At 42.9% G+C, this 11,886-nt stretch overlaps 1 protein-coding gene across 1 annotated transcript; it reads right to left on the reverse strand.

The window, feature by feature from the left end:
• Positions 1-4,577: 4,577 nt before the first annotated feature.
• LOC121989627 (UDP-glycosyltransferase 88B1-like) lies at positions 4,578-6,094 on the reverse strand. Its single transcript, XM_042543773.1, has one exon. It carries the CDS (start codon positions 6,056-6,058, stop codon positions 4,646-4,648), a length of 1,413 nt encoding a protein of 470 aa, XP_042399707.1. The 5' UTR covers positions 6,059-6,094; the 3' UTR covers positions 4,578-4,645.
• Positions 6,095-11,886: the final 5,792 nt, after the last annotated feature.

Raw genomic sequence — 11,886 nt, forward strand, 5'->3', positions numbered from 1 at the left:
ATTTTTGATCCTACAGTCTGGCCTTATACTTGTCAATTGATCCATCAGCTTTATACTTATGTTTTAGTATCCACTTACAACCTAATGGTTTGGTACCAGAAGGAAGGTCTACTAGTTTCCAAGTATGATTATTCATGATGGACTCGATTTCACTATTGACGACTTCTTTCCACATTGGGGCGTCAGGACTAGAGAGAGCTTCGCTTAATATTCTTGGGTCCATTTTCGACATAAAAGTCATGAAGTCTGGCCCGAATGATTTCTCAACTCTAGCTCATTTGCTTCGACGTGGCTCTTCGTTTTGATTGTCAATAGTCCTTTTACGATAACTAAGTTCAGAAATGTCATTTTCGTTAGAACTTCCGTTGTTATCACTTTGAACGTTTCCCTTCTTATTTAGGATTATGTTTATAAAGAATATCGCATTCCGAGATTCTATGGTTGCTCTCACACGAATATCAGGAATGTCTGACTTGTGAACTATGAATCAATATGCATTACTGTTATGGGCATATCCGACAAATATCGCATCGAGCGTTTTAGGTCTGATCTTTACTTGCTTTGGCTTAGGTACTTCGACCTTTGCTAAGCACCCCCATACCTTTAGGTATTTGTACGACTTGCGGCCTTTCCATAGTTCATATGGTGTTTTATCATTTTTCTTGTGATGAATTTTGTTGAGAATGTGGTTTGCTGATAGTATATCTTCCCCCCACAATTTCTGGGGTAAGCCTGAATTTATCAACAAGGCATTCATCATTTCTTTTAGTGTTCGATTTTTACGTTCGGCAACACCATTTGATTGAGGCGAGTAAGGCACCATTGTTTGATGGATAATGCTAGATTCTAAACAAAACTCATCAAATGGTGCACCATATTCTCCTCCTCTATCGCTATGAATTATTTAATTCGTTTATCAAGTTGATTTTCAACTTCTATTTTATAGGTTCTGAAAGCTTATAAGGTTTCATCTTTACTTCTTAAAAGAAAGACATAACAAAACCTCATGTAATTATCGATAAAAGTAATAAAATACTTTTTACCTCCTCTAGTATGTACAAATTTTAAGTCACATAGATCACTATGTATTAACTCTAGAGGAGTCGTCGACCTTTCCACCGAATGAAAAGGTAGTCTCGTCATTTTTGCTTCCACACACACTTCATATTTGTGTGTTTCGTTAACATTGACGTTTGGTAATAAATTTAACTTGACGAGATATTTTAGAGTATTATTATTGACATGTCCAAGTCGATCATGCCACAAATAAAAACACTCAACAACAGCTAGAAGCTTTTATTTTATTATCATCAAATTCACGGTGTACAGTCATTACAACCATTTTGAACAGACTCTGTTCTAAGTACCCTTTACCTACAAATACACCATTTTTCATAAGTACAAAGTTGTTTGACTGGAATACTAGTCTGAAACCGGCCTTAACAAGTGCTGATCCAGAAACTAGGTTTTTCCTGATATCAGGAACATGGAGCACATCAATGAGCGTTAGCTCTTTCCCAGACGTCATTTTCAGAACAACTTTCCCGAGTTCGACAATCGCGGATGTCATGGAATTGCCCATATAGAGCTTTCTTCCACTTATCGGAGTATACTTGGAGAACATCGCCTTATCAGAACAGATATGATGGGTTGCTCCAGTATTGATCCACCACTGCTTCGGGTTATCCACCACCGTGTTGGCTTCAAACACGACCGCAGTGAGATCCAATTCCATGTCGTCAGAAGTTACGACTTGGTTTGCAGCATCCTTTTGACTCTTGGTTGGTTTTTTCAGGTGTCTGCAATCCTTGGATATGTGTCCTGGCTTTCCGCAGTTGTAGCATGTGCCCTTGAATTTCTTGCCTTAAGCATTCTTTTTGAATTGCTTCGGCTTTTTGGCTTTTGGCTCAGCCAGGTTGGACATCTCGTCGACTGCCCGCTTCGTTCCTCCGGAGTCGGACATCTTTCGATTATCTTCCTCTATTCGTAGCTTCAGGATTAGGTCTTCAAGTCCCATCTCCTTTTGCTTGTGCTTTAGGTAATTTTTGAAGTCTTTCCACGATGGAGGGAGTTTCTCGATTACCGCAGCTACTTTGAACGACTCTTTCAGCTTCATGTCTTCGGCATCCAGATCATGCATTATCAGTTGCATGTCTTGGACTTGAGATGTTACGCTCTTGGAATCCAACATTTTGAAATCCAGAAACCGACTGACGATTAATTTCTTCAACCTGGCGCTTTCGGTTTTGTATTTCTTTTCAAGTGACTCCCATAGAGATTTTTCCGTCTCTATTGAACAATACACATTATATAATGCGTTGTCCAATGCGTTGAGAACGTAGTTACGACACAGGAAATCTCCGTGTGACCACGCATTGCATGCAGCCTTACTATCGAAATTACCTTCCGTAGCGGCTGGCGGGTCTTCATGCAAAAATCGTACGAGGTTCAATGTTGTCAGGTAGAATAGCATCTTCTGCTGCCATCTTTTGAAGTCTGCTCCGTTGAACTTTTCCGGCTTCTCTCCGGTTGGAACGACGGTTGGAATGTCATTGATTCCAGCCATCAGTTTACACGAAAAAAATTCGTCTTAAAAATGTTGGGTCCTTTAATGCTGATGCAAACTGAGTGCAGGTAGAATGATGGTATACCACCGTTTTCGGTTAAGTCGAGGCTAGAGTTAGGCTCTATCTCTTTAAGATGAATTTGCCCCACACACGGTGCTTACGGAATACGACAATCATCTTCCAAGATACAATGACTTTTATCTTGCGATAGCAGCACTGCAAATTGCAAGACCTCCGAACCAAGGAAGCTTCTTGAACTCTCCAATGCAAGAATGCAATGCTTGCTTTGCTTGGAAGGAAGTGAGTGAATGAATGAGTATGTGAGTGACTTTATTTATACATATGAAAGGGTATAAGAACCTTTTGGTTCAATTATATCTCATCCATCCATTTCAAAATGAATGATGTAGATCGCATCCTTTCCTAAGAGGTATACTATCTCTTCATTAAATGGATCCTTTAATAATCCAAAATCATCCAAAAGATATTTAAACACTCTAACATTGCTTTTAGTTAAAATAGGACATTTGTCAGATTTGGAGAATCATGATTCCAAATTGTATAGCGTATCTTGTTGATCCTCCTCATAAAGGAGTTTCTTCCATACATGAGAAGGGATCGACAAGTTGACTGAAAAAAGTATGTGTTCTTGTCGTTGACAATATCTGAGAGACAAATATTTGCGATATCTTATATTTGTGATCCACTTCATTTTTTTTTTCTTCTTGTTTTTTTTTGGTTGTTGCATTCTATTTGTCTGTATTCCCACAATGTAGTTATCTTGAATCCCTATGTTGAACTGGATTCTCTATTTGTATTCCTACATTCTTCTAGTTATCTTAATGTCTGCCATCTATGAGGAACACAAAGACGAGGAAGGTTTTCTTTACATGGCATACAGCAGCGAGAACACAGTTGGTGGCTATGGAGATCGAACGATGATGAGATTGTCATCATTTGTGATCTTGTCTGAAATCGATGAAGATGATCAGTTGAAGATGTGACTGCAAAGTTAATGCGGCGAAGACTCTACGTAATCCTACAATACAAAAGTATCAATGCTGGACTGGGAAGGGATTCCTGGTGTTGGCCCTCTGACGTTCAAGTTAGTCTCCGGTGCGTAGAAGAAAAGGAAAACTGTAGCTAAAGCGTGTATAGAATGAAGTTGCGTATACCTCTTGTTGTAGATGAGAACCCCCTTTTATAATATTCTTGTAGTGTTTGTGCACACATCCCAAAGTATAGACACGTTTTCCTAGATATTCGAGGAAAAGATAAATCGAAAGTGTCTTTGACACTATTCCTTAAGTAGTCATGGAATTCTCTTATATGACAGTTTAAAAGCTTCTAAAGTATGATTGTCTACTGGATATGTCCTGTTGTCAGCGGTATTAATTCTCAAAAGGAAATGATAAGATATTTAGTGGGATCGTGCGCAACCGACGGGAGTCCACTCGGCCGAGCTACCCCTGATTGGTAGTGTCCTTAGGGCCTACCGACTCGTCTCTTTCCTTGCTTCCTGATCATCGTCGGTTATCCTCATTTGATTGGACATAGAGCCTGGTTAGCAAGATCAATTGTTGCTTAGCTTTCTTTGTGGCCGGAGGATTATTCTATCCGGTCGGACAATGCCCATCTTACTTGTCCCCTAAACTTGTGTTGTCTGTTCAGCCATACTTGATTCGTTTGATCAACTTAGACATCTCGTTAGACTTTTTCTTCCACCTCGATCGATCTTTTTTTACTTTTGACTTATTTTTGATGGGATCCCTCGGATCAATTCAATAGGATGAAAATAATAAGAGCAAATTGTGTACATATTTCTGATATTGAGGTAAGTTTTTGTTCCATAAAGATGAACTCAAGCTGGAAACTCAGTCACATGTAACCCGGGAACAATGGTGACATTTGTTCTAGTTTAATAATTTACTCCAATGATATAGTGCATCGCTCTTTTATTTGGAATAATTTTTCGAATTGTTTTGGATTTTGCGATTCTAAACTCGAAAGTAATCAGTAATAGTGCATATCGATTTATCAAAAACACACATTGTCAAATGAAAGGCTCTAATTTCATTTCATTTGGCGAGCAGCTCCTGCACTAGGGCTTCCATGTTTACAAAGGAAGATCCACCATCTTCCCATGCCTTCTTAGCCGCCGCCATCATCTCCTCGGCCTTCGCCCTCACTCTCCTTCCTTCCTCGCTCTCCCCCATTAACGCCCTCACTCCCCTCTCCAACTCCTCCGCCGTCACAAAGTTGTCATTCGCCCTCTCCACCTTCAGCTGCAGCGCCACCCCCATTTCCTCCGCCATCACCACCGCGTTCGAATGCTGCTCCGCGTACAGCGGCCACCCCAACAGGGGGACCCCGCACTGCAGGCTCTCCAGGCACGAGTTCCACCCGCAGTGCGTCACGAATCCCCCCACCGCCCGGTGAGCTAGTATCTCAACTTGCGGCGCCCACGACGGCCATACCATCCCCCTCGCCTTCGTTCGCTCCAGAAACCCCTCCGGCAGAACCTCCTCCAGCTTCGCATCCGCCGGCTTCCGTCTACCGTACACCTCCTCCTCCGACGCCACCCGGAGCGCCCACAAGAACAGGCACCCGCTACGCTCCAGCCCCGCCGCTATCTCCCCCACCTGCGCCGCGTTGAAGCAGCCTCCGCTCCCGAAGCAGAGGAACGCCACTGAGCGTGCCGGCTGCCCGTCGAGCCACACGACACACTCGTGCTGCCGATTTTTCTCGCCGTCCTCACGCGCGATCAGCGGACCGACGGGGTACACCGGCGGTGTCCGACGGCCGGGCCCGCAGAGACCCTCTTCCAGCGCCCGCAGCGTCACCGGCTCAAGATCCGTGAAGGTGTTGATCACGATGCCTTTAAGCTCGGAGTAGCGCCGGTCATGGTGGATGAAGCAAGTGTAACTCCTGCTCTTCTTCCTCATAAAGGGCGACGGCATCGAGATCGGCGGGATGGGGCACACGCCCGGAACCCTCACCTCTTCTTCCATCTCCTCGAACTCCACGGGGAACTTCTCCTCGAGGGTTGGGAGATAGAGCATAAGAGCGAGGCTGGCGGCGTTGGAGGCGTAGTAGACATAGCAAGGGACACCGAGCTCGGCGGCGACGTCGATCGCTCCGGTGGCAAAGAAGTCGACGATTAAAGCGGCTAAAGGGGCGTCGTCGGAGCGCAAGAGGTCATGGAGCACGGATTTGATTTGCTGTTTTTGCTCCTCCATGTAAGCGAATATGAAATCCTCGGGTCCGTCGAAGTCCTTTGGCAGATCGACGGGCTGGAGATGGCAGAAGTCGATGTCGAGGCTGGGGGCGACGACGGTGGCGATACAGTCCTCAACGGGTAAGGCAGGGAGAGGAGCGATGAGGACGGTGACGTGGAAGTGGTAGCGGTGGAGGAGTTTGGCAAACTCGAACATGGACATGATGTGGCCGGCGCCGGGGATCGGGAGGAGCACCACTTTGCCTTTCGCCATTTTCTCACATTAGATACGACCCCGAGGAGATTTAACATATTTATTTTTACAAATCCCTTTTAATTTATTCGATAAAATTCCTGATTTAATCTTTTGCTAAAATTTAGTTTAATAAAGTTTTAATTATCCTTCAATATTTCTTCCCTTCTATCTAATGCAACTAACTTTCTCTCACACACACACACGCATAAGGCTCATTAATGATTTTGTGGGTCCTCTAAATTTCTTCACCTGTTTATTTTTTAAAAAAATCTTTTAAATCATTAATGAATTAATAATCTCTAATGGCTCAAAAAAATACACATCATTCACATTAGCATGTCCCCCTCAGAACAGTACAATAATTAAAATATGCATATCATCCCTGACTCAGCTCTAAGTCTCGACATCTTCTCTTTGTCAGATTTCAACATCATCTCTGGCTCAGCTCCAAGTCTCGATGTCAAACGCAAATTTCTTTTGTTTCCAAGGTCAATCTATTACACCTTAGGAGTGTACTTGTCTCATAAAATCAGATAGTATCTCCTCTATAACAATGACAAATGAAATTTGGATACATAGTCATAGATCATACTAACCACACAACGGAAGTATAAAAACAAACATACCCATAGTAGGGTAAAGGGATTCACACAATCCCACAACAAACAATAGAAAGCATACATAAGGGAGGGATTTACCTAATCCGCTCAACAAAACATAGAAACTAACACCACTACATACCGATACGACTTATACAACATGTACAAGTCCGAATAAAAGGACATCACAAGGATAAAATCCACGAATGAAACAAAATATAAATACAAACAACAAGACACAGTGGGGAAAATACGATCTCGAGTGTGATGTGAGATTGACAGCTAGGACCTCTAAGTGACACGATATTGTAGGATCGAAAAGAACGCTAATGGGGGGAGGGGGGGGGGGGGGGGGGGGGGGAATAGCGATCACGAAAATCAATAGCAAATTAATCGAAGTATAGAGCGGGAGAAAAATGAATCAATGCTAGTTTTACTTGGTTCAGAGCCTTCGACGACTCCTACTCTAAGGCGCGTACTCATCGAGTGCTTTCGTTGGGCAATCCACTAACAGTTCACAAAAGATTACATGAGTTAAGTACAAGAACTGGAAAAAGTTACCAACAACAATAGTAGAATTGAAAAGTCTTGGTCGTCGATTGTCGGTGGAGCGTAGCAGCTTTGCTAGAGCCTTTTCAGAACACCGAGCAAGAAGAAAACTTGTAGTGATTGTTGTACTGAAGTTCCGGGTCGAAGGCCTTTAAATAGGTCCATTCCGGACACCTGGAACCCCTCCGGGCGCTTGTACCACGTGGCTCAGTCAATCGACGCTCTCCACATCAGCTTGTGGATGAGTTTTTGGGTCCGAGTGTCTGGACTAACTCCGAGCCCCTGGACCGCCTGGGCTCCTGCAGCTTGCCCAAGCGAACTTGGTCCGGGCGCCCTGACCCCTTTCTTCAGTAGTTTTTCCTTGCAGAAAAGGTTAGTCCTGGGCAACCAAAAATAGATTTTTCCATGCAAAATAGAGTTAGCACAACATAATAAAATATGAGTAGTAATTGTTGGTGCAATTGACCTCTAGGGTTTTGATTTTTGACAATGCACCCAAGTGTGGTCAGTTTGATCAAGGGTTAATCCAAACAGGACTTGATGTTTGGAAGAAAGTAGTCTAGTCAGGACTAGATAACTAGCAAAGATAAGTTCTAATTGGAGGTTAGGCAAAGTGGAAGTCTTGGTGAGTGAAGTCAGACCCTAGTGAGTGAAGTTAGGCGGTGGAAGTCCTGGTGAGTGAAGTCGGACCCTAGTGAGTGAATCTAGGTGGTGGAAGTCTTGGTGAGTGAAGTCGGGCCCTAGCGAGTGAAGCTAGATAGAGGAAGTCCTGGTAAGTGAAGACGGACCGTAGCGAGTGAAGCTAGGTGGATGAAGTCCTGGTGAGTAAAGTCAGGCAATGGAAGTCCTAGTGAGTGAAGCTAGTCAATCCTAGGCGGAGATAACCCTAGGCTATACTTGAATTCTGTTAACACTATTTTACCTTACCATTTTATCTATTGTGCTAACTCAATGTTGCAGGAAAGTTCAGCTAGGTTGATGGACTGACTAGATAGCTGGCACGAAGTCCAGACTGATCGACGGACTTACCGGATGTCTGGCAAAGGTAAGTAAAGGTAAGTCACTAGAGGGAAGTGACTGTGAGGACCCGTCCCAGTTGAGGGACAGTAAGCGTCGGTCCAGTTTATGTCCATTTGGGATCCCTAAGTTGAGACCTTGACTAGTTCCTGGCCTTGGGAGGACATGAACTAATTACTCTATTTTTTATATTGTACTAACACTTGTCTTGCAGGGTACTTTAGAATAACACATTTGTTGCAGGGCAATAAAGCAAGCAAAGAAGCAAAGTTGTCTTCGGGTGAACAGTGTTAAACCCCGTGGTAGTTTTGATGTGATCAACCAAGTTGGTTAGATTCTGCTGTGTTTGATCCCTGTGTCTGAGTGTGCAGGAGCTTAGGAGCACAGGAAGTCGAGCGGAAGACGCAGCTAGCGAGAAGGACGACACGGGAAGGGAGCCGACGGGCTCGGTGCGTCCGAAGGACGAGAGAGCTGCAGAAGAGTACTCCGGTGGGCGTGAAGAGCGTGCGCGGCGTTCGAGGGACGTTAAGCCGGGACGGAAGGCTGCTCGAGGAGAAGGCCAGAAATTGGGTTCGAGTGAGCCCTATTTCGATTGGCCGAAATCACCCAAAAGAACGGAGCGTCGGAAGCTGAAGAAAGCCAAAGAAAAGAAGCTGAGCTGGATAAAACAGCTCAAGGCGCCTTCAAGCTGCCTTGAAGGTGCCTTCAGCTTGAAGGCGCCTTCAAGGCTGATGAAGGTGCCTTAAGCCTGGTCAAACAGACCATTCGCGCAGCGGATAAAGTTTTATCCGCTAAACCCTTGGAGGCGCCTTGGACCCCTATTGGAGGCGCCTTGGACTTTCGAGATCAGATTTCCAGAGGCTATTTAAAGGCCCCTGGAGCTAGGAATTCATAACAACTCAAGCAATCAATCGTGTAGTCATTCCTAGCAATAGTTCTAAGTTTCCAAAGTGTAAAAGACTTCTCCGCCTTCAGTAAAGGAGATTCATTTTAGTGCGCTTCTCATTGCCCTGGATTAACAACCTCCTTGGTTGCAACCAGGTTAAATTCCTGTCTTCTGTTTAATTTCTATTTCTGTTGTTATTATTTTTACTATTGCTTTTCTGAGTTGAAATCCGTGGAGGGTATAGTTAATTTTTATTTTCAGCAATTCACCCCCCTCTTGCCGGCCTCCATTGCACCTACAATTGGTATCAGAGCCAGATCACCTCAGAAGGACTAACCGCCAACTGAAGCACTACGATCAAGACCATGGCCGGAGCGAACATCCATCCCCCGAAGTTCGACGGAGACTTCGCCACATGGAAGCGCAAAATGGAGGTATTTTTTTAAAACAGATTTTGATATTCTTATTACAATGAAATATAGTTTTGCAGCGCCGAAAGACAAAGAAGAAAACACATGGAGCAAGAAGGAGCAAGCCGATTTCGTCGCCAACGGAAAGGCTGAGTTCCATCTACTCAGTGTACTGCCACCTCAGGAGGTAAATCGGATCGGAAGCTACGACTCCGCGAAAGATCTCTGGGAGAAATTCCTGGAGCTTCACGAAGGTACCTCCGAAGCGAAGCTAGCCAGGCGCGACATCCTCCGGACCTAGTTGACGAACCTCCGGATGAACCAAGGCGAGAAGGTAGCGCAACTCCAAGCAAGGATCAAAGAGATGATCATGCAACTAACCAATCTTGGAGAAGAAGTCACGAACCGGGACTCAATCCGATACGCGCTCAACGCCTTCCCCAGAACTCCAGAGTGAGCCTCCTTAGTAGATGCGTACTACATCTCTAAGGATTTCGAGGTAAGTACTTTAAAACAGTTGTTTTCTACTTTTGAACTTCACGAATCTCGAGTTTCAGAGCCCAATGGAGTAGAGAAGACCAGTCAGAACATTGCCTTAAAGGCAAAAATGAATAGTTCTGACTCCAAAGCCTCAGTCGACGAATCAGAAGCGACACTACTGGTAAGACACTTCAATAAATTTTTTAAATCTAACAAATTTAGATCGCAGAGGCATGAGAGAAAAAGAAGAACGATTCGTTGCTACAACTGCAACGAAGAAGGGCACATCAAGGATGACTACCCGAAATTGAAGAGCAAGCAAAAGGAGAAGGCAAAGACCAAGTACAAGAAACCAGAATCCTCCAAGCACAAGAACCTGAAGGCCACTTGGTCAGACTCATCCTCCGAATCAGAAGTCGAAGAATTCTCGAGAATAGCACTGATAGCCAACCATCATCTAGAAGAAACGTCTAGCTCAGAGATGAGCATCGATAAAGGGGGAGGAACATCAGAAGAAGAAAGCAGCAATGAAGGGGGAGCGTCACCAGATCAGGTAAGTAAGGTACGCAATCTAACCCCGACTCAGTCTTTTAAATTTATCAAATATCTGTCCAAAGAATTAGATCAATTAGAAAAAGAAAATGCTAAATTAAATAAGATCTTAGATAAATTTAAATCAGAAAATGAAAGTTTAAAATCAGAAATTGAAAAATTGAAAAATTGAAATCTGATGCATGTCTAAATAAATTTCCAAACTCAAAATTAAAAATTTTTGGAAAATTAAATTGGTACATTAGAAAACACCAGGGTCAACTTAGAAAAGTGCCAAAAAATCATGTACCCCCTAAGTTTTTGACCAACCCTGTAGGAAGGAACCTTTATTGGGTTCCAAAATCTCTGCTAGTTTAAATTTCTCTTTTAGTTAAAAGCTTACAGTGAGAAAATTAAACACTGAAATTCTTTATGGAAGTTTTGTCTAAGGAAGTGGTTGTTGCTCCAATAATCAAGAAGGCCTAGTGTCTTACAACGACCTGGAAGTTAAAATATTGAAAAAAAATGTTTAATTAATTTTCTGAAAAAGTATTAAAAACAAGAATAAAATAATACTTTGAAAGTTTATCAAACATTTTTTTTTACTTAGAAACTTTTTCTTGAAAATTCTAACTTAGAAATTTTTTTTAGTTAGAAATTTTTCTTGGAGAAATTCTAAATAACTTCATTTGACTTAAAAATTTTTTTTGGGAACATTCAAATAGTTTACTTAGAATTTTTTTTAATTAATTGACTTAGAAATTTTTTTGGAAAATTCAGTTTAACTTAGAATTTTTTTTGTAAAATTCATTTTTGCTTAGAAAATTTTTTTTGTACCCCATTTTTGCTGTGATCAAAGGGGGAGAGATTAGTACAAGTTTAGGGGGAGTTAGGAAAATTAAAGTTTAAAATTTTAATATTTTTCTAAAATGGGTTGCAATTTTATTTATTGCAAAACTTATGCTTAACATGTTAGTTTAGTAATTTTCTTTAAAATTACTTTTTGTGTCTATTTTTACCCTAACTTGAACTTGGGTTGATGCACATTAAAAAGGGGGAGATTGTTAAAACCCGTGGTAGTTTTATGTGATCAACCAAGTTGGTTAGGTCCTGTTGTGTTTGATCCCTGTGTATGAGTGTGCAAGAGCTTAGGAGCACAGGAAGTCGAGCGGAAGACACAGCTAGTGAGAAGGATGGCACGGGAAGGGAGCCGACGGGCTCGGTGCGTCCGAAGGACGAGAGAGCTACGGAAGAGTACTCCGGTGGGCGTGAAGAGCGTGCATGGTGTTCGAGGGATATTAAGCAGGGACGGAAGCTGCTCGGGGAAAAGGCCGGAAATCGGGTTCGGGTGAGCCCTATTTCGGTTGGCCGAAA

Source organism: Zingiber officinale, chromosome 6B (genome assembly GCF_018446385.1).
Source record: "Zingiber officinale cultivar Zhangliang chromosome 6B, Zo_v1.1, whole genome shotgun sequence".
NCBI lineage: Eukaryota > Viridiplantae > Streptophyta > Magnoliopsida > Zingiberales > Zingiberaceae > Zingiber > Zingiber officinale.